This window comes from Microcaecilia unicolor, chromosome 12 (assembly GCF_901765095.1).
Source record: "Microcaecilia unicolor chromosome 12, aMicUni1.1, whole genome shotgun sequence".
Classification (NCBI taxonomy): domain Eukaryota; kingdom Metazoa; phylum Chordata; class Amphibia; order Gymnophiona; family Siphonopidae; genus Microcaecilia; species Microcaecilia unicolor.
In genome coordinates, this window is record NC_044042.1 from 72455768 (window position 1) to 72483609 (window position 27842).

The 27842-nt window shown below is 46.3% G+C and overlaps 2 protein-coding genes across 2 annotated transcripts in view; both read right to left on the reverse strand.

Moving 5' to 3' along the window:
* Positions 1 to 1755: 1755 nt before the first annotated feature.
* GJD3 (gap junction protein delta 3) lies at positions 1756 to 16680 on the reverse strand. Its single transcript, XM_030221387.1, has 2 exons — positions 16649 to 16680; positions 1756 to 3143 (listed from the first exon to the last, which is right to left on the reverse strand). The coding sequence occupies exon 2, from the start codon at positions 3119 to 3121 to the stop codon at positions 2234 to 2236; it is 888 nt and encodes a 295-aa protein (XP_030077247.1). The 5' UTR covers positions 3122 to 3143; positions 16649 to 16680; the 3' UTR covers positions 1756 to 2233.
* A 6553-nt stretch (positions 16681 to 23233) lies between these two features.
* The window catches only part of TOP2A (DNA topoisomerase II alpha), a 69817-nt gene continuing 65208 nt past the window's right edge, over positions 23234 to 27842 (reverse strand). The window contains exons 31-35 of the mRNA XM_030221053.1: positions 27632 to 27785; positions 27090 to 27157; positions 26493 to 26630; positions 25296 to 25534; positions 23234 to 25042 (exon numbers count right to left, since the gene is read on the reverse strand). Coding sequence (XP_030076913.1) covers positions 24899 to 25042; positions 25296 to 25534; positions 26493 to 26630; positions 27090 to 27157; positions 27632 to 27785 — 743 coding nt within the window. The 3' untranslated portion in view covers positions 23234 to 24898. The remainder of the gene's footprint in view (positions 25043 to 25295; positions 25535 to 26492; positions 26631 to 27089; positions 27158 to 27631; positions 27786 to 27842) is intronic.

The window sequence follows — 27842 nt, forward strand, 5'->3', positions numbered from 1 at the left end:
TGTGGTCTGTTAAGCCAGCAGCACATCGTAGGCATGGAACCTCTTCAGTATACGCATCATGGGGTGCTGACCAATGACAGGGCAACATTGACAATGACCAGTGACATCACAATATGCTCTAGTTTTCTGCAAAAATCAAAGCAGTCAAATCACATCGTGGGCATGGAACCTCTTCAGTGTACGCATCATGGGGTGCTGACCAATGACAGGGCAACATTGACAATGACCAGTGACATCACAATATGCTCTAGTTTTCTGCAAAAATCAAAGCAGTCAAACATTGGGGGAAAGGTGGCAAGAGGGAAAAAGAACAATTAAAGTTAATTTCTGATATTTATCTTTAAAAAATATGTAAATCAGAGTTTTCCTATTGGTCCTAGAAAATGTGAACAGTGCAACAAGCCAGCTTAGGGGTCCTTTTACTAAGCTGTGGTAACAAATGTCCTTAGCGCACCCCTTATACGGGTCATTCCTGCGTGCTAAGGCCATTTTAACCATAGCCATAAAAAAACCCTCAGATTTTCTATTTATTTCATTAATGGCCATGTGCTAATGTTACAATTGACGCAAGGCCATTTAAAAAAATTACTGTGGGAACATTTACCGCCACCTATTTTGTAGATGGTAAGGGTTGCCGCATTATCTGTGCATTATCTGATTAGACACTCCACAAAATTTAGGGAAAACTTCAGCTAACAAAAATCATAGTACATAAACACAAAATCAAAGCTGAAAATGTTCTCAACTAACTGCGCATTGAATAATAAAATTATTTTTTTTAATTTTCATATAAAAGGGGAAAAAGACCTGAAAAGTCAGCTGTGACACTTTAATTGTACCAGGGGGTGGCGTTCAGGATAACATAGCAAGCCATTTTGTATGCAAAGAAAGCGTCAAGAGTGAAAAATATGGTGATTTTAGTTCTCCTGAAGAAGCTTGAAATAAGTGAAACAGTGATCTCCGTCGAGACCTTAACTATTATGCTAAGTGCTTGCTCCTTCCCCAACTCTTTTGGTGCGCATTGTTTATTAAAAAATAATAAAACATTTTTTTATGATCAATGCTAGTAACGGAGTCAAGCCTATGCTGACACATTGATGACATGATACAATTAAAGTGTCACAGCTCACTTTTGAGGCCTTTTCCCCCCTTTATATGAAAATTAAAAAATCGTTTTATTATGCAATGTGCTGTTAGTTGAGAATATTTTCACTGACTGATTAGTGCACGAATGCCCGCTCTCCGCCCCTGGCACGCCCCCTCAAAAACTACACCCCATAACTAATGCAGAACACATTAGCACAATCCACGTTAGACTTTTTTTTGCTATGCTAGGTACACGTTAGCGCCTAACGCAGCTTAGTAAAAGGACCCCTTACAAACCGCACTGCTGAATTTCCAGTTACTCACTCATATGCTGCAGGCACCATACAAGACACCCCAGGCATGTACAAAAATCCTTCTACATATATTGTTGTGAGCTCCTTAGTCCCATGTGGATTCCATGATCTAAAGGCAGCCTCACATCACTGCTTGCACTGAACGCTTTTCGATTTAAGAATTTGGCCTGGAAGGGGCTGGTGGCATTTGTGCTATTGGACTAAGAGGGATGACAAATGTATGTGGCCAAAAGCAGGCCTCTGATTCATCTTGGAGACAGCGGGTGGGGGGGGGGGGGGGGGGAGTGGGTGGAATTCTATTCTCTGAATATTAACCTTGGAGGGGGGCAGTGGGAAAGTGGTCAGAAACAAAGAAAAACCTGGGAAAACCCTCATTCCCCCCAAAATTAGTAACACAGCACAGCATGAGAGAAGAGGGATTTGGCTTCTCCTTCCCAAAGCCCCAAAAAGCAATCATGTCAACATGCTGTTCTGTAACATCAGCAGGCAGGAGCAGGGCAGCCCTCTGTCACCCACACATGACTCCAGTTACCTGCAGTCATGGGTACATTGTTGTTCCCTGCATACTGGAAAAATAATAACTTTGCAGAATCAGAACTTTAATTTTTACTTCAAACACGTCCCAGGTTAGGAAAACTTGAAAAGTCTGTTCCATCAGGCAAGAGTCCTTGGTGCCTGGACTAGAGAGCTTAGGATGCAGAGAAGGCTCTGTTCAACCAGGCTAGAGGTTATAACCCCTGGCAGAATTACTGCCCCCATTGCCTTGCTAAACCCTCCCCATGAAACCTGCACATCCAGGTGCTGAATGCCAGAAGCAGCAGGAGAATACTGGGCTACACTGTCAAGTCTCCTCTGGCTATGGACCTAGAAGATTTGTTGCTGCTGATAGCAGTGGTCTTTGGCTTTCCATGGAGCACAGCACTGGGGCTGTAGTGATTTGACAAGGTGTGGCTTTCTCCAGGTCTTCCTGGGCGTGCCTGCAGCAGATACTGGCAGGATTTCTCCTGCTCCCTGTTGGACCAGTTCTCTTGTTCATAAGTGGCTGATGTCCGCTTCTTGCACCTGTCCTTGAAGAGGAGGTGGGCGAGCTCAGCGAGACTCAGGACAGCTGAGACGATCCCCACCACAAAGTAAAATTGGACAAAGATAGTTTTTTCAGTGGGCCTGGAGACAAAGCAGTCTACTGTGTGTGGGCAGGGCTCAGTCTCGCAGATAAATTTGGGTTCCACCCAGAACCCATAAAGCATCCATTGGCCCACCAGAAAGCCTGCCTCTGCCAGGATGCGCAGAAGCACATTGACGATGTAGAAGTTACGGATGTGCTGGAGTCGTTGGTTTGGCTGCAGCATAGGGCAAGGGAGACCTTTTTTTTGGTTCTCCTCTTCCGGAACAGCCCTCCCCTGCTCCTGGGCAATTTTAGTGTTCTGATGCATGGAGTAAATGACAAACAGCACAGCAGGGGCTGAGAGCAGCACGATGTGGAAGACCCAGAAACGGTAGTGGGAGATGGGGAAAGCCTTGTTGTAGCACACCTGTCGGCAGCCTGGCTGCAACGTGTTGCACACAAACTCCTCCTGCTCATCTTCAAAGACGTCGCTCCCCACGGTTGCCAGGATTAGGATACGGAAGATCAGCATCACCACCAGCCAGAAGCGACCCACCATGGGCGAGTGCTCCTGCACAGAGTCCAGCAAGGAGCTGAGGAAACTCCACTCCCCCATGGTAGATCCACCTTGAGCCCCCCTGCAAAGGAAAGAAAGCATCAATGAGACTGGCACTGCTCGGACCTGAAGGCAGGACAAGGGGAAGCCCATAACTACACTAACAAGGAAAAACAGCAGCATGTCCAAGAAACGCAGGAGAACATGATGTGCAGAGCAAGGGGCAGTGAGGCACCCTGGAACAGCCTAGGGTTACTAGAAACTATAACATAAGCAGCCGAGACCCCTCGGGCCTGCCGGGGATTTGTAATGTTGAAATAATAACAGGACTCACAGTATTTGTTAACATGGCACAACTTGGCTGCAGCTTTATTTTAATACAAACACAGTTACACTGGGCATACCCAAGCCAACCAACCTTCCGGCTTACTAGCCAACACAGTCCGCCGCCATTAGCAAGACTGACCAATCATATACAGAGCTCCCCGCCGCACAGCAAGGGAGCTCAACCATAAGCGCAGCTGTCCCAGCTGCCTAGCTTACTCCCTCAAGCTTGGGTACCCCGCCAAAGCTGCAACATAATACAGATATGTTCGTGTGCTCATTATTTCGGGAGGGGGGGGGGGGGCTGGGTGCAGGCAGATGCCCAGACACCAGAAGAGGACGTCTGGGCTCCGCCCGAGGGTTATAAACCCCTTCTGCTTCCCCACCCATCCCAGCGGGGAGCTGCTGTGCGGCGGGAAAAATTCCCCCGCACTCAGCTCCCACCCCACTGTCTCACGCATGCCCGTTGGGGCACAGCGCCATGTTAATGATGGCTCCGTGCACCTGGGGGCACTGCGCCTTGTTTGAAGCACTGAGCAGAGCTACTGGAAGCATCAGGCACTGAGTACCACACAGAGACAACAGCAAAAACCAATGGGCTCAACAAAGATCAAGCACTGAGAGGCAATGGGTACAGATGACATAAGAACAGGTGAACAGTTCTGCTAAAAGAGGGGCTGATGCAGAAAGCAACCAAGCGGTTATCCACGAGGTTACCATGAGTTGAATGAATGGTAACCTCGCAATGCAGAGTGGAATTGTGCGTGGGTGGGTGTTAGCCCATGCGGGAAGACACAGCACAGGTTGTGTTAAAATGTATGCTAACAGGCTAATGAAGATATCTCGTGCAATGCCAAGAATACGCCACTCACATTTGACATGTGCACAGTTCTGGGGCTGTGTGGTAGGTTTTGCAAAGAGGATTTCTTATCGATCTCTCACATTCAAGTGTTGGCTTTGTCTTGTTGTGCAAGCAGAAGGAAGCCCGTGCAAGTTTTAAATGTGGATGGTACGCAACCAACATGTGTACATGTCCAAGCACAACCTAAAGTGTCAATACACATTGACACCAGTTCTTCTACACTTTAAATATGAGCCTTTCAAAAATTTCAAATGCAAACTTTGAGAGGCTCATATTTAGGGGCAGAAGAACAGGTACCGATGTGTGCTGATGCTTTCCATTTTGGTTCAGACATGTGCACTAGAAGCTGTACTTACTGCAAAACCTCGTGCATATGTGTCCAGCATACTCCCCCCACTTGCTGCAGGATTTCTGTGCATAAAATTTGCATATAATTAACTTACAATACCCACAGCTGGAAAACTTTTTTCTGCAACTAGGGCCCTGTTTACTAAGCCATGCTAGAGGTGCATTAGCATTTTTAGCTTGCGCTGTGTCGGTGCCCACAATAGTCCTATGGGTGCCTACACAGTTAGCGTGTGCTAATTTTGTGCATGTGCTAAAAACGCTAGTGCACCTTAGTAAACAGGGCCCTTAGGAAATAAATATTGAAGTTATTAATTGTGCTCAGGAAGTGCCAAAGAGACCAACATGGGCTCGCTGACCATAGGCTTGAAGGCTCCTGACCTTTCAATCATTGCACATTCAGGGGTCCTTTTACTAAGCTGCGGGAAAAAGGGCCCTGCGGTAGTGACAGGTGTCGTTTTTCGGGCCCTTTTTACCGTAATGGGTAAAAAGCCCCTAAAAAAATGGCCATGCAGTGAGTATTCTTACCACATGTCCATGTGGGGGGGGGGGGGGGGGGGGACACCTACTGCCACCCAGAGGCGTAGCCAGACTTCGGCGGGAGGGGTATCCACAGCCCGAGGTGAGGGGGCACATTTTAGCCCCCCCCCCCCGCCATTTTTGACCTCCCTGCTACCACCACTAACTTTAACCCCCCCTGCCCATGACCCTCTCGACCCCCCTCCCGCTGCCAACCCTTCCCCGCCGCTGCCACCGTCGCCTACCTTTGCTGGCGGGGGACCTCAAACCCCGCCAGCCGAGGTCCTCTTCTTCCGGCTCAAGGCTTCGTTCTGTTTCTGTGAGTCTGACGTCCTGCACGTCCTGCAGAAACAGAACGAAGCCTTGCAGATCAGCCAACAGCCATGTTGCTGGCTGATCTGCAAGGCTTCGTTCTGTTTTTGCAGGACGTGCAGGACGTCAGACTCAGAAACAGAACGAAGCCTTGAGCCAGAAGAAGAGGACCTCGGCTGGCGGGGGCTGGGGACCCTGCCAGTAAAGGTAGCAGACGGCAGGAGGGGGGCCAAATCTAGGGGGGTCCAGGCCTCCGTGGTCCCACGTAGCTACGCCCCTGCTGCCACCCATTAACGTGGCGGTAAGGGCTCCTGCAGTAACCCAGTGGTAACTGGGCAGCACACAGCCTATGCCTAATTACTGCTGGGTTAGTGCCGCACTATTAAATTAAAAAATATTTTCCGGCCCGCCGGAAGTGGCGCACACTCAGGCAGGAACTACCGGCGGTAGTTCTGGGATAGTATGTGCCTACTAAATGTGAATATTCTCAAATTAATGGTCAAAACTCTTAAATTGCTTCACATCACATGTATATAAGTAATCTTTGAAACAAACTGAAGGGACTCTTCAGTTTGTTTGAAAGATAAGTATTTATAACTTCAATATTTATTTACTAATTGTAGAAAGTGTTTTTTTTTCCAGCTGTGGGTTTACTTTTGTTTATTGTGATAGTTTTTACTATTCAGTGTTCTTTTTATAAATATCCCCAGATTGTTTTTTGGGTATAATTTTACTGCCTTCTGCGGTTATTAGACTCGTGATAGAAGCCACATGCTCAGATATCCGCACATGGTTCTACTGTGAGCCTTTCCGCATTAGCCCCAGAATTTGAGTGGGAAGCAGCATTTGATTTTAAATTGTACTTCTGAGAATGTAGATGTATGTTTTGAATTTTGGTAAGGTACTACAGAGTTGAATAAGAGAGCTGAATTATGTTTCTTTAAATGGAAAAAAGGAGAAAAATATGAATCCCATAAGGCTTTGAGATCTACCTGTGTTTTATTTTATAATACTGTGGTTTTATTGTTGGTTGTTTTAATTTATTGGGAGTTTGTTTTCTTGCTCAGAATGGTAGATGATGTGGTTACAAGTTTTTCAAACAAAATAAATATATTACCTAAAATGTTCCATAACATGCAGCCTGAAGGGATTCATAACAAAGAAGAGAAATTAAAATGCTAAACTACTGGTGAATCCAAAAACCATTCACAACTGTAGTAGTCACTTCCAAATAAAACTGGATGATTTCAGTGCCAGTTTTCTTATCTGGAACCATCTGAGGGGCCCTTTTACTAAGCCACGGTAAAAAGTAGCCTGCGCTAGTTTGGACGCGTGGAATTCATGCGTGCTGGCCCATTTTTTACCATGGCAGGTAAAAGGCCTTTTTTTAATGGGGCGGTAAATGGCCGTGAACTAATATTAAAAGTAGTGCACGGCCACTGACTGCCTGAGCACTTAATGCCACCTATTTACTTGGCGGTAAGGGCTCACATGCTATGCCTGTCGTAGAAAATAGAAAATGATTTTCTGGCACGGGAAACAGAGCATGCTAACTTCGAAACTACCATAGGGTGTCTGTGCTACCCTGGCAGTAGTGTCGATCTAGCGCAGGCTACCCGCGCATTAGCTCTACTGCGGCTTAGTAAAAGGGCCCCTGAATATTTACACTGGGAAAAGGGCAGTTTGAGGAAGGCTCTGCTCTGTGCTCTACAGTCCTCACCGACCTATAAGAACATAAGATTGTGCCATACTGGGTCAGACCAAAAGTCCATCAGACTCAGCATCCTGTTTCCAACAGCGCTCAATTGAAGTCACAAGTGGCCTGCAGGATCCCAAGATCCAGGAGCATAGCCAGACTTCGGCGGGAGGGGGGTCCAGAGCCCAAGGTGAGAGGGCACATTTTAGCCCCCCCTCGGCGCCGCCAACCCCTCCATTGCCGACACCCACCCCCTCGCCATTGCCGACTTTGCCCCACCCCTGTCGCCGACCCTCTCGACCCCCCCCCCCCCCCACCCGCTGCCAACCCGCCGTCGCCTGCCTTTGCTGGCAGGGGACCCCAACCCCCGCCAGCCGAGGTCCTCTTCTTCTCGCAAAAGGCTTCCTTCTGTTTCTGACGTCCTGCACGTTGTATGTGCAGGACATCAGACTCACAGAACGAAGCCTTGCAGATCAGCTGATCTGCAAGGCTTTGTTGTATGTGCAGGACGTCAGAAACAGAAGGAAGCCTTTTGCGAGAAGAAGAGGACCTCGGCTGGCGGGGGTTGGGGTCCCCCGCCAGCAAAGGCAGGTGACGACGATGGTGGGCTGGCGCCGGGAGGGGGGGTTGGGTGGGTCGTCGGCAGGGGGCCCAGGCCCCCTGGCCCCACGTAGCTACGCCACTGCCAAGATCCACTCCTTATGAAAAACTTTAAAAATCTGGTGCAGTGGTTCTCAACCCAGTCCTTGGGACACATCTAGTCAGTCAGGGATTCAGGTTACTCACAATGAATATGCATTCTTTGAGTGCCCTTGGATGCATGCCATCCAGCCCAGGTGATTTACTACTCTTTAACTAGTTGATTTGACTCAGTACGTCTTCTAGGTTCACCGAGATTTCTTTCAGTTCCTCCCAATCATCACCCTTGAAAACCATTTCTGGAACAGGTAGATCTCTTAGATCTTCTTCATATTTCCCCTCATCCGTCTCTTTTCCAAGCTGAAGCCTTTCCTCATACGAGAGGAGTTCCATCCCCTTTATCATTTTGGTCGCTCTTCTTTGAACCTTTTCTAATTCCACTATATCATTTTTGAGATACAGTGACCGTAACTGAACACAGTTCTCAAGGTGAAGTTGCACCATGGAGGAATACAGAGGCATTATAATATTTTCAGTATTATTTACCATCTCTTTCCTAATAATTCCTAACATCCTGCTTGCTTTTTTTGGCTGCTGCCGCCACACACTGAGCAGAAGATTTCAGTGTATTATCTACAATGACACCTAGATCTTTTTCTTGGGTGCAGACCCCCAAGGTGGACCTTAGCATCAGGTAACTATGATTCGGACTATTCTTTCCCTTTTTTTTTTTAAATTTATTACAAATGTTTAACAAGTACAATACTTGAAAAGTAATACAGGCGTATTAATTGACTAATAAATGAGTCAATAAGAAAATTAGTAAAGGAAAAATATAAGCCTTCTTTAGACCACAACTGTGAGGGAAGGAGATACATTTTCAGGAGAGAATTTAAGGAATATTGGTTGTATATAGTTTAACACACAATGCACCCGAATCTTTATACATTTAAATCAATCCATAAGATGCACTATCAAGCTGAAACCAACTTTTTTTGATTAACAAAGGCATTTAGTTGTTCTGGTAAAAGAAAATATATTTAAGCCCTAAATATTTAATCACACATTTGCAAGGATAATTTAAATAGAAGGAGGCTCCTACCTCTAGGGCTTCCTTCCTTAGGGCTAGAAATTCTCTTCTTTTTTCCTGAGTTTGTCTTGTATCATCCGGGTACATCCATATCTTTTTCCCATAAAATAAAGATTGTGATTTTTTGAAAAATAAACGTTTAACTGCTTCCAAATCCTGTTCAAACATAAAGGATACCAACAAAATCTTTCTTTCAGAGTTTTCTGATATGGATGGTTCAAGAATCTCAGTTAAATTTAAGTTCAATTGTTTTTCATTTCCTTGGAGTTTGAGATTCCATCTCTAATTGAAGTTCTGGGGACTTTTTATTTGGTGCATAAATATGCGATTTAATGGAGGAAGAAAGTCAGAGGAATATCCCAGAATTTCTATTAGGTACTTTTTAAAAGCATCAATGGAAAAATCCCAATCGAGTACGGAAAATTCAAAAAGCGAAGATTCATTCGACGATTATAATTTTCTCTTTGTTCTATTTTTCTGTGAATCAAAGTCTTATCTTTAGTAGTTGTTGTAGCAAAGTCTTGAAGTTTTTTCACTTCCTCATTTAAGACTGTCATTTGATTCATAGAGTCTGCTTTTAAGGTTTCAAAGGAGTTTGAAAGAAGTTCAACTGTATTTACTAATGTTGACATTTCTGTAGTAGAGTTGGTTAGTTTTACATCTAGCTTCTGGAGAGCATCCCAAATGCTCTTCAGCGTTACTGTCTCTGTCTCTGGTCTAGTTGACAAAGATCTCATTGTCTGCAGGCCCTGAGGCCACAGACCTCGGTGAGTTGAATTTTCTCTAGAGCCCCTAGTCCAGGGTCCTGCATCTTCCATAAAGACTATGGCCTTGTCCTCCCTGAGTGTCCCTTTTGCTCCTTCATGATCTAACAGCCCCATGGATTCCCTCGCAGACTTTCTGCTTTTGATGTTATAAACATTATGGACTCTTTTTACTCAGCCGCGGTAGTGATTCCCGTGTAGCAAATGCAACAAAGCCCTAATTCCTAACTCCTATTTATTTATTTATTTATTACATTTGTATCCCACATTTTCCTACCTATTTGTAGGCTCAATGTGTTCAGTACCCATGTCTGTTTTATCATTCCCTCCTTAAGTAATTCCCTTATCCCTTATTAGTCCTATTTGTCTGTCTTGATTAGATTGTAAACTCTGTGGAACAGGGACTGTCTCTTACATGTTCAGTGTACAGTGCTGTGTACGTCTAGTAGCACTATAGAAATGTTAAGTAGTAGTAACAGCTTTTAACTGAGGTCTTTTTCCTTCCATATCTTATATAATAAAACTCACCCTCAATGTTCTGAGGACACTGAAGTCACTTCCGTCATCAAAACGGGTTCGAAGGGTTTGTGGTGGTGAAGCCACTGAAATCGCCGTCTCGAGGCCCCGCTCTCAGGTCAAACGTGATGACGTCAAGGGCGGAGCAATGGCGTCACACAACGAGGGCGGAGCAAAGGCGTACGGTGCGTTCAGGAGCTGCGGAGCAATGGCGTCAGAACGACGAAGGGGTCGGTAGGTAGGTAGGTAGGGAGAAGGGGGGTGTTGGGGAGGAAAACCTTGCTAGCGCCTGTTTCATTTGCTCCAGAAACGGGCCTCTTTTACTAGTATATATATAAAACCATGAGCTCAATTAAGATGAATTTATTGCTTAACTTGGACTATTTGGGAATCATTCCCCGAGTTTTGGTTTAAATATCACAGTGTGATTTTTTCCTTTCCCGGCATTTAAAAAGGAGCTAGAGCAGCTTTTAAACTAGAAACGGGGGGAAGGCCGACAGTCGCTCAAAAGCGCATGGTTCGGGATAAGGTATCTTTCAAAGATATCACCAAAACAGGGAAGATAGGGTATCCTGATAGTGAGGTTGCAAAAGAGACTGTAGTAGATCAGGTGTCCTTAAATAAAAATCAGACAAAAGATTGCAAATTAATACTGTCACGTACTAAGCATGATGTAAATAGGAACAACAAACATGAAATGTCTATATGTGAATGCCAGGAGCCTAAGAAATAAGATGGGAGAGTTAGAATATATTGCACTAAATGAAAAATTAGATATAATAGGCATCTCTGAGACCTTGCGGAAGGAGGCTAACCAGTGGGACACTGTCATACCGGGGTACAAATTATATCGTAGTGATAGGGTGGATCAAATTGGTGGAGGAGTAGCATTGTATATTAAGGAGAGCCTTGAATCAAATAGATTGAAAATTCTGCAGGAAACAAAACACTTCTTGGAATCACTATGGATTGAAATTCCATGTGTAAAGGGGAAAAGGATAGTGATAGGAGTGTACTACTGTCCACCTGGCCAGGATGAACAGACTGATGCAGAAATGTTAAAGGAAATTAGGGATGCAAACAAACTGGGCAACACAATAATAATGGGTGATTTCAAATACCCTGATATCGACTGGGTAAATGTAACATCGGGACACGCTAGGGAGGTAAAATTCCTTGATGAAAAGGAATGGAAAACAAAAATTAGGATGTTATAATGCCTTTGTATCGCTCCATGGTGCGACCGCACCTCGAATATTGTGCTCAATTCTGGTCGCCGCATCTCAAAAAAGATATAAAGGAATTAGAGAAGGTGCAGAGAAGGGCGACGAAAATGATAAAGGGAATGAAACGACTCCCTATGAGGAAAGGCTGAGAAGGTTAGGGCTCTTCAGCTTGGAGAAAAGGCGGCTGAGGGGTGATATGATAGAAGTCTACAAGATAATGAGCGGATTAGAGCGGACAGATGTGAAGCGTTTGTTCACGCTTTCCAAAAATACTAGGACTAGGGGGCATGCGATGAAGCTACAATGTAGTAAATTTAAAACAAATCGGAGAAAATATTTCTTCACTCGACGTGTAATTAAACTCTGGAATTAATTGCCAGAGAATGTGGTAAAGGCGGTTAGCTTAGCGGAGTTTAAAAATGGTTTGGACGGCTTCCTAAAGGAAAAGTCCATAGACCGTTATTAAATGGACTTGGGGAAAATCCACTATTTCTGGGATAAGCAGTATAAAATGTTTTGTACATTTTTGGGATCTTGCCGGGATTTTTGTGACCTGGATTGGCCACTGTTGGAAACAGGGTGCTGGGCTCGATGGACTTTTGGTCTTTCCCAGTATGGCAATACTTATGTACTTGTTATTTGGTTACAATTTTGGGAAGATGACACCCACACCCGACAAATTAGTCACAGTTATTCAAGTGATCAGGTAAGCAGATTTTAAATATGACCTTCTTTATTAGAAAATGAAACAGGAACTCAATGGACAGACATTTTGAATAATTAAAAAGGTTGGAAAATATGCAGCTGATGAGATATATTGATAAATGCTTCCACATTGAAGATTTTGAAACTCAGTGAAGATGGGCATTACTTAAACATTGCCCAAAGGGCCATCAAGCCCAGCATCCTGTATTCAACAGTGGCTAATCCAGGTCAAAAGTCCCTGGCAGGAACCAAAACAAGTAAAACAGAGTTCATGCTTCTTATCCCAGAAACAAGTCATGGATTTCCCCAAGACCCTTTTAATAATGATTTATGGACTTCTCTTCCAGGACCTCATCCAAACCTAAACACTTTCACCATATTCTCTGGCAATGAATTCCAGAGCTTAATTATATGACGAGTGAGCAAATATTATCTCGGATTTGTTTTAAATTTACTACTTAGTAACTTCATTGTGGGCACCCCAGTGGCATTCCTAGCCTGGATGGCACCCAGGGCGGATCGCTGATGCACCCCCCCCCCCCGCGCAAAATGACACCCCCCGGGTGCACACCGCTGGGGGGGGGGGGGTGCCGCGGCGAGCGCCTGTCAGCTCCGAAAAGTTAGCTAACTTCACTTATTCGCTGCAGCTCCCTCTGCCCCGGAACAGGAAGTAACCTGTTCCGGGGCAGAGGGAGCTGCAGTGAACGAGCGAAGATAGCGAACTCGGAGCCGACAGGCACGCGCCGCAGCACCCCCCAGCGGCGTGCACCCGGGGCGGACCACCCCCACTTGGTACGCCACTGGGGCACCCTAGTCCTTGTATTTTTGGAGAGAGTAAACGAGTGACTGTTCCATTCCACTCAGGATTTTATAGGTCTCTATCATATCTCCTTTCAGCCATCTCATCTCCAAGCTGAAGAGCCCTAACCTCTTTAGCCTTTCCTCAAAGCAGTCATTCCACCCCCTTTAGCATCTTGGTCTCCCTTCTCTGTATCTTTTCTAATTTCACTATGGGGCTCATTTTCCAAACAGAAAAACTTCCAAAAATGCCACAAAGTGGCACATGGAATTTTTTTTCACAAAAACATCCAAATTGCTATTTTCAAAACATATTTTAAGATGTTTCTCTTAACTATGCAGTTTGTCTAAATCTCAAGGGGGCATGTTGGAGGTGTGTTTTGGGCGGGACTAGGGTGGCCTTATGAATTGGATGTTTTTCTGCAGTAATAGAATATTGTGAAAATGTCTAGGGCAAAAAAAAAAAAGGATGTTTTTGGCTAGATCTGTTTCAATAAGTGCCAAAAAAGTGCCCAAACTGACTAGGGAAATAAGCATGACCCTCCCCTTAATCTCCCACTGACTCCTCCCACCCCCCGCCGCTCCCGCCCCCCTCCGTATCGGGCCCCCTGCACTGACCTGACAGCGCCTCTCACCTCCGTGTGGTTGCGCTGCAGGCAGCAGCAGAGCGATCTGTTGCTGCCTGCAGCGCTTTCACACGGAGGTGAGAGGTGCTGTCAGGTAAGTGCAGGGGATCTGGCACAGAGGGGGGAGGGAGGGAGCGGCGGCGAGGAGGGTAGCTGGACATGGGGGGAGGGCAGGGGGGAGAGGGCATGGCTGCTGGACATGGGGGGAGGGGGGAGGCCAAGGGAAAGAGGAGGGTTGCTGGATATGGGGGGGAGGATCGGTGGACGGGGTGAGGCCAGGGGAGAGAGGAGGGCTGCAATACTCGCCCGTTTTTACGGGCTTAACGGCTAGTATAATATAAGGGGGTTATGATATGATATGTATCTGGGACCTTTTATGTGATGTTCACTGCACTGCCCTTTAGGCTGCCCCACTGCTCTGCTGGAATGTCTACGTGGCCAGACTAGTAAGACTGCTGGCCCCCAGATATCCCAATGGCTTGTTTTTGTGCGTTTTCCCCTTGGACATTTTTGGTTTGAAAATGTCCCTTAAAGAAAGATGCACTGACCACAAAAACATCTAACATAGGGTGACTTTCAAACAAAAAAGATGTTTTTCTGGCTCGAAAATGACCATGTTTGCCACTGGATTTCTGGATGCTTTTTGCAAAAAGTCTAAAATCGGATTTGGATGGCATATTGAAAATGCCCTTCTATACCTTTTTTCAGACGTGGTGACTAGAACAGTAGTTGATGTGTGGTCACACCATGGAGCAGTTCAAGGGTATTATAATATCTGTTTTATTCTCCTTTTCCTAATGTTAGGAATTATGTGCTTTCTTGGCCTAACACTGCACACGGAGCAGAGAATTTCAAGGCATCATCAAAGATGACACTTAGACCCTATTCTTGGGTGGTGACTCCTAATGTCGAACCTTGCAGTGGGGCTCCTCTTTCTCACATGCATCATTTTGAACTTGCTCACATTGAATTTCACCTGCCATTTGGAGGCCCAGTCGCTCAGTCTCGGAAGGTCTTCTTGCAATTTTTCACAATCATCTTGTGACTTAATGAATTTGAATAACTTTCTATCAGCAAATTTGATCATCCCAATCATTATTCCTGTTTCCAGGTCATTTATTCACAATGTTAAAAAGCAACAGTCCCAGCACAGATTCTGGGGAACCCCATTAATTACCCATCTCCATTGAAAATATTGGCCATTTAACCCTACTACTACTTAACATTTCTAGAGCGCTACTAGGGTTACGCAGTGCTGTACAGTTTAACAAAGAAGGACAGTCCCTGCTCAAAGGAGCTTACAATCTAAAGGACGAAATGTCAAGTTGGGGCAGTCTGTTTAAAAAAAAAAAAAATCTTTTAACTAGTTCTTAATCCATAACCATAACAGGACATTACCTCTTATCCCATGACTTTTTAATTTCCTCAGGAATCATTAATGAGGTATTATGTCCAATGCTATCTGAAAATTCAGGTATAAAATATCAGCAGGCTCACCATCCATATATGTATGACAAACTACCTGTGATTTTGTAAGTTATTTAAAGCAAAAATGGAACAAATTTTTAGGGAGGATTTTTCTAACCACTGATTTCGTCAAAACAAAGCATAATATTTGTAAAGTGACCTTCATAAATGAGGTGTTTCTAATTCCCATCTGCAGAAATTTAAGATGTATTCATTACTAAATTTGGACTATTTGGGAATCACTTCCCGAGTTTTGGTTTAAATCACACAGTGTGATTTTTCACTTTCTCACATTGGTTGTATTTCATTACCTTATAGACTAAAACCAATTTATTGAGGCATAAGCTTTTGAGGACAAGGGTGCTGCCTGCCTCTGTCAATTCCATTTCATGTAGTTCCTACCCAGAGATAAGTCTACATGGTCAGGGCCAATGCAAGGGTAATGGGTATTTGAAAACTGAGCACTCTTCCTGCAGGCAAAAATCTGCATTGCTGATTCCTTTTGTCTGTCAGCACCTGTGTTTGATTTCAGTACAGCTGCTCACTGCTGCCCCCCTTCCCTGGAAGCTACTGCTCAAGGACACCTCCTAGTTTTGCCTAATGGCTGGACCAGCCCTGTACCTGGCTGCTAATAATAGCTTATGGAAGAGTTTCACAAACTGTGGGTTGCCCCCAAATGGTTTCACAAACCCCCACCTTTGGGGCTGCGACCTGAGCAGGTGCTCCACAGGATGTTATTGTCCTGCACCGCCTGGGGGTCGTTATCCTTTCCATGGCCACACAATTGGGATCATGGCTGCTGAAAGATTGGGGATTGCTGGTTTATAGACATTTCCTCCAGGAACTTGTGCAAACCTTTTTTTAAACCCTGCTATGCTAACTGCCTTGACCACTTTTTCCTGCAGCAAATTCCACAATCTTTTCTACTGATCCAAGAAAAGACATCATATCCTCCAGGAACTCAGGGTTTCTCCAGGATGAACAAGCCCACTGGTTCCAGACTGGAGGATTTATTGCTTTGGTACCATTTCCTCACCACCCATTGCTTAAATAATATTTTATGATCAGGGTAACTTTGTGTAGACTTGAACTTTGCGTGCTTTTCAAGTCAGAGCTCTACCACTTTCGCTTTCATGTGGACAGATGTTTGTCTGCCCCTTCCTTCCTCTTCCCTAGCCCTTTTCCTTTGCTTTATCCCCAAATGCTCCGTTTGTACTTTACTGCATAGCCGAGATGGGATCGTTTATTTCTATATTTAACATGGTTGCCTGGATCTCAGGGAGTCAAACTTCAAGGGTGACCGAGCAAATGAAGCAGCTCTGGGGCAGGGCGGGGATCCACCGGGGAGACAGAGTTTTACTGGAGTCTGGAAACAAACTTGAATCCCAGCTGTGCTTTGCAGATTCTGAGACGTTCGGTTGGGAGATGTGCATTGCCTTTAGAGGGTAGCAGAGTGGAGTGGGAGGATCCTTGGAACTGGAGGTGCCCCCCCTTACCCCAAGTGAAAGGATGGGGGGGGGGGGATCCTCTTCCTGGCAAAATTTCAGGTGATGGAAATGTGAAAGGTGATGCTATCCAGCTCAGCGCTCCGTGTCTAGTACATAAAAGAGGAGAACCCAGGAGACCCTTTCATCCCCCAAACTGTTTCAATAGCATATCTGAGCCAGAGGGTTCCAGTCCCCTCCCTATCCATCTTACCTGCACGGCAGAGCCCGGAATCCGGCCGCTGGGTCCGCTTCCCTCGACTGCAGTTTTCCTTTCGCTTTCTTTCCCTCTTCCCCTCAGAATCAGCAATTGGGATTTTTCCCTGTCCTTAACTCCGCCTGAGGGGGCCTCCAAGTGTCATTAAAAGGCCAGCGACTCTGGACCCCAGCGATGCCTCCACCCCACCCCGAAACTTCCCTTCCACTGACAAGCACGAAGTGGCCGAAACGACTCTCGTTCATGCCGGGGAAGAAGAAATGTACACAGTAATGTGTCAAGCTAGGACTGGAGTTTCCCTTCCGTTGATGTGCCTGACCTTGTATCAGTCGCTTCACTTCACCTCCCCGCTCCCCCCCCCCCCCCCCCGGTTTTTATTACCCGCGGGGGGGGGGGGGGGGAGCTCACTGCTCTGTCGCCTGTAAAGTTTGAATGATCTGGAAGAGACAGTCCTAGTTCTCTAATCAGGGCTCATCTACAAATCTTAATCCCTAAAGTTAAACATTACTTCCCGCTATCAGCTCCTTCAAGGAAACGACAGATTATTGCCCCTTTTCTTGGAGGGGGGGGGAGGGAGGGAGGTGGCCGAGGCAGGCAGTGACACTTACTGGCATTATATACGTGTCTGGAGGCGCAGATCGGGAAATGCACGCGACGCGAGCCCAGGCAGCAGCAGCAGTCCAGAGAAAGTGCAGAAGCTGCAAGGAGGCAGGGAGGGGCTCTGGGACCCCACCAGGGATCGATCTCCTCCCCCAACCCTTCTTCCTAGGTGCATTCCTTACATACACAGGCTGCTGCTGATAAATGCATTATCTATTTGCCTGCGGCAAGGCTCACTGCGAGCAGTGCCCTAAACCGAACTTTTTCCACGCTGCAGGGCCCGAAAGAACTGGCCAGAGCCGAAACTGGCACGGATCGCTGTACACTACAATGAAAGGAATACGCAAAATCTACTAGAAAATATTCCTCCTCTACGTGAAGCCTCTCCTCGCATTTCCCACTTTTATTTATATATATTTTTAAAAGCAGGAAGCCATTCTGCATCGTCTCTGACCCCATCTTTACCTAGCAAGTTCTCATCAGGAAACCAGGTGCGCAGTTCTGCTCCTCTGCTGCCACGTGAAATAGGATGCAATGCCCCGTGGAGCCATCCCCTCTCTACGGTTGTAAAATCCTTGAGGTTACAAAGGTCAGTAACTGCGAAAGGGCTTTGGAATCTATGTAAGATGCATCGCATATATATTGCGCCTTTCTGTGATACAACCAAAGCGGTTTACGTATTACTGTCTAGTCAGGTACTTTTTTTTTTGTCCCTAGTGGACTCACCAAGCAACCCACGCAGAGTCCCAAAGAACCGCAGTGGGATTCAAAGTCAGTTGCCCAGGCCCACTGCACTCTGTTTGTGGCTCTAGGAACTAAGCGCCCAAAATAGACTGCTGCCAAGTGACAGTGATGCTGAGCAGAGCCCATGACCCTTCCCAGACAATGAAGAAGAAGAAAAAAAAATCTGACAGCTCTTTCCGCACTTGACTCCCTTCCAATAATCACTTCAGGAGCACTGATTAAAAGCTCCCAACCACACAACTGGGAGCAGGAGCAAAACTTTGAATAGAATCTGCACTCCTAGAAGACGGAATAGGTAGTCGAATACGAGTCAGGAACACAGTGAGAATGTGTTATTTAAAAAAAAAAAAAGTCACGATTACCAGCTTTTTATGCCTCTCCAAACTGTGCACAAGTAACAAGAGAAAGTAGCATTGGGATGTTTCCCATTTACTTATGACACTAAGGATGAGCATAATGGATCCTTATTTATTTGTTACATTTGTATCCCACATTTTCCCACCTATTTGCAGGCTCAATGTGGCTTACATAGTACCGTAAGGCATTCGCCAACTCCGGTATAAACAGTTAAAGAAGTCGATACTGGTCCACACTGCAGACATTATAAGAGCCTAATGCACAACCCAGAATAATAAAGCCCATGTTACTGAATGTGAGGACTATATGCTCTGAAAAATTACAATCAAGAGCCTAGTGGTTAGGGTGGTGGACTTTGGTCCTGGGGAACTGAGTTCAATTCCCACTTCAAGCACAGGCAGCTCCTTGTGACTCTGGGCAAGTCACTTAACCCTCCATTACCCCATGTAAGCCGCATTGAGCCTGTCATGAGTGGGAAAGCGCAGAGTACAAATGTAACAAAAATAAAATAGATACTATTGGAGATTCTACATGGAATGTTGCTACTATTTGAGATTCTACATGGAATGTTGCTATTCCACTAGCAACATTCCATGTAGAAGCCTGCGCAGCCACATTGGTGATCTGCAAGGGCCGACTTCTACATGGAATGTTGCTGGTGGAATAGCAACATTCCATGTAGAATCTCAAATAGTAGCAACAGTGGAGGAGTGGCCTAGTGGTTAGGGTGGCGGACTTTGGTCCTGGGGAACTGAAGGCGATTCCCACTTCAGGCAAAGGGAGCTCCTTGTGACTCTGGGCAAGTCACTTAACCCTCCATTGCCCCAGGTACAAATAAGTACCTGTATATAATATGTAAGCCACATTGAACCTGCCATGAGTGGGGAAAGTGCGGGGTACAAATGTAACAAAAATAAAAAAAAAAATAATATATAAATGCCATTTGATTGCGTTTCCCTACTAACACTACAAGCTGACCAGTACTCATGCTTCAAAACAATCACGGCAACTTGCTCTGATAGGATCTAGCTTCCCCAAAGTTTGATTAAAATGCCTGCATCTTCATAATAACCAGCAGAGCCTGGAAATTCTTTTACCACCAGCCAAATAGTACCCAAGCAGGTCACCTGAAAACCCAAAGAAGCAACTTCAAAGGATTGCCAGGCATTTTCAATGTTCCTGCCCTGAAGGTCCTTGAGTGCAATCCCATCTTCCGGGGGGGGGGGGGGGGGGGGGGGGGGGGGGAAGAAGGTGGTTGTCTTAATCATCACTGTCACCAGAGAAGCCACTTGAGGAAGCTTGAATTTCTTCCTCTTTCATGCACTAGAGTGTAGGCGAGCCATGGCTCTCCCTACCCTAAATCCAGCACTGGTTGTGACCCACTCTGCCAAGATTAGGTCCCGAATACTGGGGTGCATAAGAAATACCTTTGATGGATCCCAAAGGCCCTTTATAATAGATGAACCTTGAGGTGGCTGCTGAAGGGTCTTCACTAGACAGGACAGCCAAAGCCGCAGAAAATCAGAGAGCTGAGCTCCTCCTATGAAAAGAGCCAGAGCACTTTTGGGTCATCCCCCTCCTCAGGGGGCAGTTCTTCTTCAAGAGGCTCCCTGAAGGATTGCTCTACTGAAGCCACCTTGGACTGAGAACCTAGCTCAGTCAGAATGCACAGAAATGAAACCTGCGAGATAGGCTGACCCTGCTTCCATAAGTAGACCTGATGTTAACAGGACAAATTCAGGGGGAAACACAGCCTCTGCATCTACAAAATGGTGACTGTTCTTGTGCTCTAAGAGTTGGCTAGGTTGAACAGAAGACACTGAACTGAGCAGCAAACCTGCCTGAGAAGAGCTCTCCCCTACTTTATCTGGCATTTCTCTGGACTGTCTCGGCTTGCATACCTAACAGCAGGCCGAGGACTGATGCTGCACTCACTCTGCAACGGGAGGATGTCTTGAAAGACTGCACTGGATCAGCCATATCACCAACACCCACACTGCTGCACCCCTGACAATAACTGTGTGCAATCTGTCCCCTTAATCCAAATATCCTTCTGTCCCAAATTGGCACCAACAGAAATAACAAGTCAGACTTACCACTGCTGACTGGTTTCCCCACAGCACTGTCTGCTCAGAGTAGCAATAAAAGGCTGATCATCTCCTCCCAGCAGAACTAAAGTTGTCTGTCACTGGTTTTTTTTTTTTTAATTCAAAGGTGCTGTGTGCTAGGGGCGTAGCCAGACCTCAGTGGGAGGGGGTCCAGAGTCCAAGGTGGGGGTGGGAGGCACATTTTAGCCCACTTCCCCCAGCCGCCGCTCCCCCCTCCCACTTTTGACCGCCGCCGCAAGGTACTTTTGCATCTTCAGCGCCAGTCTCTGGCACGTTCGCTCACTTCGTTGATCTCTGCGAGTCCTGATACACAGCACAGATCAGCGAAGTGAGTGAACACGCTGGAGACCGGCACTGAAGAAGACTAAGGCTGGCGGGGGTTGGGGACCCCCGTCAGCAAAAGTACCTTGCGGGGGGGGGGGGGGGGGGGGGGGGGGGGGGGGAGTGGAGGGGGCCAGGACTAAATCTGTGGGGGCCCATGCCTCCACCTAGCTACACCCCTGCTGTGTGCCACTTGCTGGAGTGAGGGGGAACTGCAGGCTGCCAGAGTCAATCTGAAGACTTGCAGATTTGTCCTCCCAGGAGCCAAAAACACCCATCTGCTCAACGGTGAGCCAGCTGACAAACCAGGAGTACACTATCCAGAACCTAAGGCTGTAAGTATGACCATCCACCCATCAGAGATAATAAATACTGAAGGGCTGCGGAGCCTGACAGAGGTCTCAGATGCAAACAAGGACACTAGAGAGGCCATTGGCATTGGACTAGCACCCACATTTGCCAGCGTACCACTGCGGGGAATAACAAGTGCACCAAGGATTAGTGCAATAGGATGCAAATCGTAGTCAAGAATATGCAAATAAAGGGTACTACCTATTCCCTCCAATGCTCAGCATGCAGCGAGGCAAAAGGAGGGCACCCTTACTGCTGGAAACCCTATGCCAGCTCTGAGTTGGCAGTAGTGTGTCCAAACAGGCAACTCGTGGCCCCAGACCTTGGCGGCAGCTGCTCCCTCTGCACAGCACAGCCCTCCTTCCTGGCTGCCGGGCTCTTCAAAAAGAGCAACTCTCAGCCCCTGGGTCATGCGAGACCAAACAGCGGAGAATAGCCCAGTGGCCAAGAGGAGGGCTGTAGATAAGAATCCAAAGCATCTCTTCTGTGAACTAAGGCTGTCAAGCTCAGTCTTGGGGTGTTGGAGGACTTACCTCAAAGTTTTCTTCATACATGCAGTGGCCAGTGGAGAACCCCAGTGCCTTTGCACAGGTCTTGTACACATGTGCTGGGCACGGCCCCCCCCCCCCCCCCCCCCCCCCCCTCATTTACCAATGCTGAGTGCTAACAGCGAACATCAAATTTTTATGCCATTAGCACTGAGCTTCAGGAAGTACTTTGCTGCGCTGTAACAGCGGTACATTTCAGCACGGTTCTGTACAGCACCAGAGAGTTTTGAGCATCTGGCCAAGAGGGTTATATGCCACAGCTCAGTTCAGCGATATCTATCTCCACCTGCTGGTTGATGGGCATAACTATCCCACAAGCTCTGGAACAGTGAAGGGACACTACAGAAAGAGGCATTCCTTTCGAAGCTCTCAGGGAATGAAGGATGGTGCTAAGGGACAGTTTAACTTCTAAGAAAACAGTTTCTTTTACATAAACCATTCACAGCTCAAATCCTGTTGGAAGAACCTTACCATAGTAGATGACGGCAGAAAAAGACCTGCACGGTCCATCCAGTCTGCCCAACAAGATAAACTCATATGTGCTACTTTTTGTGTATACCCTACCTTGATTTGTACCTGTCCTTTTCAGGGCACAGACCGTATAAGTCTGCCCAGCACTATCCCCGCCTCCCACCACCCAACTCAAACATTTCTTAAAATGTCTTGCCATAAGCTCCACCCCTTACTTTCCCCTCTTTATCCGTACACAGCAGGACCAGCGAAGATTTCTCAGACCTCCTTCTCCCCCAGAAAGGTGAATGTTTCCCCATATTCTAGTTTGGCCACAGATTAACTTCTCCTTACTGCAACACTAGGCAACTTTGCCCTGGGCTGCGAGACTGCCAAGCTTCTCTGTTCAAACCTGCAGAGTCCAATACATTGAAATCCAAAATTAAAGTTGTTGGCAAAAAGATTCAAACAGGCGAGGTTTTGTTCAATAATCAGTGAAAAACATTTATTACAAAACATTCAAAAAGACATTATAAAACTATTGAGCAAATATTTACAAATACAAAAAAGAGTTAAAGATAGCACAGGGAGCATGAAAGGTCTGGAAAACAATTTCATATTTACAGCAGTTTGGGGGAGGGGCTAGGAAGTGCTTGATACAAGGGGAAGCCACCACAGGGTGCATTTGGGGAGGGGGAGCAAAGAACGAATAAGCCAAGATCAAAACTCTCACTGATAAGGGCATGTGTTTGACATCAGTAAGACAGTCCAGCAGGGAAAAGTACAATTATTCAGGCCACATGTACCAGAACTATTTTCCCCATCCTGTATTGAAACCTTCCTGCTTGGTCTGGGCTGAGACACAGAATAAAAATACACAAAGAAAAATGGAAATAAATACAATATGAACCTCTAGTAGAGGCAGAATCATGTAAAATGAGTGTGTTACATTTAACACAGAGAGAGGAATGTATTTCTGGTCCTCTCTTTCCAAGTTGGGGGGAGGGGGGCTAAAGGAGTCACAGTAAACTTCCAGAGAAGGCATTCTGGTGGAGTACGGCCAAAGGCCTAGGAAAAGTCTGAAGATGGTGGAGGATTTTTTTTTGGGGGGGGGGGGGGAGAAGAGAAAGGAGCTCTACCTATCATGAACTGCTAAGAAAACCAGGAATAAGCCTTGAGCAGCTCAGGGAAAGCAACCCACTATTAGATGGGCCCCTTCAGGAAAAGAAAGCTTATGAGGTTCTCCCCCCCTCAAACATCTGTTTTCTTTTTATAAAGAAAAAGTCGTCTTTACAACCAGCAGCTGGACACTAGTCAGCAGCTGTGAGTAAAGAAGATCCTGATGCAAACTGACCCCTCTCCTTTCTAACCCCCAAACTGCCCCTTTTCTATCCACCCATCAATCCTGTTTGCAACAGGAACACCATACGAGCCGAAATATATGCAAAACAAACAAACAAAAAAAAGATTAAACATATAGTCCTATGCTATAAAAACAGAGGGGCAAACATTTTCCCCTCCCCACTGACCATGCAAGTTCAGGACAAAAAAAACCCAACCATTCCCTCCCTCCCTGCTCAGGCAAGTGCTTACACCGCCAGCCACAGCACTGTAGGGGGCTCTAGAGAAGAGAAACCCCCCTCCCCCTCCTTACCAGAGGAAGGAAAGAGGACCAACACCCACCCTCTCTCAAAAACAGTAATGATAAAAGCACAAAATGAGATCTTTTGGTATCCATAACCTGACCTCTCATTGTCCCAAGCATGAATGTTATCTGGGGTGGATGTACACTTAGTGTAAATTCTCTAAACCTAGAAGACAACCAGTGGCAGTGACCTCATAGCATGAAAAGGCAGCGTGTGGTTCCCAGAAGGAAACAAGCAGGAAGCTACGGTTAATCTGCCTTATAGTAAGGCGACACTCAGATCAGAGACATAGCAAGGGGGGAGGGGGGGGGGGGGTTGCCAGGGGAGCAACTGGTCCCCCAAACGGACTTCTAATGGTGCCCATGCCTATTAAAATGAACAGCAGCAGCAGTCTGCTCCCCACACGCCTTCAACGTGGATATGCTTCTGACTCAGATGACTCAAAGACAAGTCTGACCTTGGCTCTCTAGATCTTCCACTGGGGCTACAGAATCATACGATTCCATTGGCTGTTATGCCAGTTGCCTCCCACCATTTTTATCCACCCCCCCCCCCCCCAAATGTAACCAGCAATCTACTGCACTGTTCTTAACCAGAAACCACAACTTGCACCCCAAAGCTTGGTCAACTGGTCCTACTGTTGGTGCAGGAACACCTCTGCAGATTCCCCAGGTCTTTCCAACTTGAAGAGCAGGACCTGGATGCAGGGATCAAACTTGGATATCCCCCATAACAGTGCTATCATTGAACAAACTGGTCCAGCCTAAAAACTTGCTTTAATATTACAAGTTCTGAACCTCATGTTTTTCTCCTATCTACTCTTGGAAACTCCTGGTATAAAAATCCCAAGGGCCACATGTGCTTCAACAGGCCCATTTCTCTAAGGAATCTAAAGTTACAGAAGTCTCATTAAAAAAGCTAATTATTGTGTCAAGTCTTAACTCGGGGAGGGAGAGAAAATTAAGAATTGTATATTTTAAAAAGCTTAAGGACACTAGTCTTTCGCTGATAAAAAGTGATGTGCTTCAACTCCCAGTCTGGGAAGTGAAGGGGTTGAGTGGAGAAGCCTCTACGAGCAGATGGACTACCACTACTCCCGTAAAAAGTGGAAAGAGATGTCAATTAAAACATGTCATCATCTGATTCTTCCAGGTACTGAATTGGTTTCCTGATGCGCTGCGGCTGTGCTCGGGGGGCCATGGCCAAGCTCGTATCAGAATCAGAGTCCAGGTTGAAATGAAAGCTCTCATCTGCCCGTTTGGTTTTCTGAAAAGGGAAAAGCAGGAGATAAGCCACTCTAAATAATTCAAGTGACAAGCATGTGGTGAACTTCAGTGATTAAAAACCCAAAAGACAATGGTAGCTCTAGCATTCAGCCGCGTTGTGGCTTTTAAGACCTGCTCGTTCATACTGCTTAAAAATAAATGATCACTTAAACATTAGGAGTCCTTATACTGAAAATCCCCACACTGTAAAGTACAAAAAGAGCCTGTTCAATGTGAAATGGGCAGGTCTTTACCTTAATGGCTGTTGTCTTCTTCAGCCCAAAATCTGAGTCAGAATCTTCTGAATCTGAGGTCTTCCTCTTGCGCACTTTCTTCACCTTGGCGGGAGCAGCTTTCTTTGGGCCCAGTGCCTCAGCGTCAGAGTCCATGGAATTGGCTTTTGGAGCTGTAGCCTTGCTGGTTGTGGCCTTGCTTGGCTTCACTGCTGCCTTGGGCTTGGACAGGGCCTCCAAGATGGACGGCTGTTGCTTACCTGAAACAGCAACAAAGTAGCACTTCAAGTCCTCTGCTACTCTCTCCTGCTGCCTCTTGTGAACGTGGTCTCAATATGCTGCTCCAATCACATCATCAGAGCAGCCACAAAACCTCCTACTAAAAAGTATTGCAGGTATACAGAACTAGAGGCCCAAGAGAAGGGTGAGGCTGCCATCTTTTGGCATAGACTGGAGGTGAAGTGGCTTATAAAGACCGCTTGTCTACTTTAGCCCCTGACGCAGCCCTTATGTGGGCGAAACATGGTCAGTGTCGGACTTTTTTTTTTTTTTTTAAACAGACCCCACATGAATAAAGTATTTCTCAAAGGACCTTCTCCTGTGTGATGTGCTCCTTTCATACTGCCATCCTTTCTTGAATTCAGAATCTGACTCCACCACTCCACACACCCACCACTCTTCATAAAGGAATATTTTCTTAAAATTACTCCCAAGCCTGAACGGGAGGATAGTGGGAGGAGGAGGGGTGGGGGGGAAGGGTTGGGTAGGGGGAAAAATACAATGTTGATTATGTATTACAGTTGAGTTTGAGGAATTTTGGAGAGTTGGTAGCCTTGTGGCTGCAGTTAAGTGTATTGTATGATTTTCTTTATTGAAATGTTGAATAAAAACAATCAAATTAAAAAAAAAAATTACTCTCAAGCCTACCGTCTTTCACCTTCATGTGATGACCCCTCATTCCAGAGCTTCCTTTCAAATGGAAGAGGACTGCCTCCTGTGCATTTATGCAAGGGAGGTATTTAAAACGTGTCTCTCTCCTCTCCCTCAGCACTCACTGTAAACAGCTGCATGAGGTGTTGCAGATGTTCATTTTATCACGCTGGCCAAGGAAGCTGAAGCGCTGATCAGATTTCATATTTGCTGCTCTGTTAGACTGACACCACATCTCAAATCTACCGTTACCTTCCACCCACAAAAACAAGACAAGCCAAATCTTACCCTGTTTGCTGGTGGCACTTGCTGTGGTCTTTTTGCCAAGTACACGCTTCTTAGGGGCCGGTTTCTCGCTGGGCACAACAGAGGCCGAAGGTGGTGCAACAGGTACCCTGTTCTCACTGTCGCTGTCTAGGATTTCAACTGTGAAAACACGAGCAGTCAGGAAAAAGCTGCAGTGCTTACAATCAAAGCAGTTTACATAGTATATACACAGGTACTTATTTGTACACGGGGCAATGGAGGGTTAAGTGACTTGCCCAGAGTCACAAGGAGCTGCAGTGGGAATCAAACTCAGTTCCCCAGGATCAAAGTCCACTGCACTAACCACTAGGCTACTCCTCCAAACATTCCATGTAGAAGCCTGCCCTTGCAGATCAGCAACGCGGCTGCGCAGGCTTCTGTTTCTGCGAGTCTGACGTCCTGCACGTATGTGCAGGACGTCAGACTCACAGAAACAGAAGCCTGCGCAGCCGCGTTGCTGATCTGCAAGGGCAGGCTTCTACTGCTACTATACATGGAATGTTGCTAGTGGAATATCAACATTCCATCTAGAATCTCCAATAGTAGCAACATTCCATGCAGGACACTTGGCATACGTACTGGTGGATGCGGTCACAGCTGGGGCAGCCTCTGCTCTGCGTTCTTTTGAAGTTTCTTCTTTCTTTTTCCTGCAGGATAAAAGTAACTGTTGGGCTTGACACAAAAGCCATCAACACCCACCTCTTCCTTTTCCCCCCCCATGGCAATTCCAAAACTTTGGCTTGGGACCCTAATTGGGGTCACAGAATGAGAGCTACTCCCCCCCCCTCCCTCATTGTGATCTGTGCCCAACAGTGGCAGTCAACATGGGGCCTTTGAGTCAGTAAATGTTCAGAGACCCTGCTCCCGTCCCTCCTATGTGGGCCTAGTAGAAATCACACAGCACCGGGGTCTGTGTTAACTGCTGCTGCCTTCATTCCTTGGATAAGTATGAGGAGGGGGAGGGATGCGGGTCCTACTATTTCATCATCTGGTATCATATGATAAGTGCTAAAATAGGGTCCTACTGGATAAAAATTTGAGCAGCACTACCTTACAGGCACCTCATCCTCCCACCTTAGCACTGAAAAGTTGCTCCATGCCCCACAGCATGCTCTACTCACTTGGGGGCCGCTTTGGGTTTAGTGACGGGGATGGTGGGCTCTAAGGTATCTACTGGCGTGGGGATGTACTCGTCCTCACTCAGCTCCTTATGGCAAGGTTCCTTGTCTTCATCGGAGTCCTCTTCATCTGAGCTGAGCACATATGTGGCTTTTGCTGTAAGGAGTGAGTGGAAGGCGCTTTAAGTATTATCAGAGCAGATCCTTCAAAAAC

Coding starts and splice junctions, on each gene's coding strand:
- GJD3 (XM_030221387.1), bottom strand. CDS start 3,121: ATGGGGGAGTGGAGTTTCCTCAGCTCCTTGCTGGACTCTGTGCAGGAG.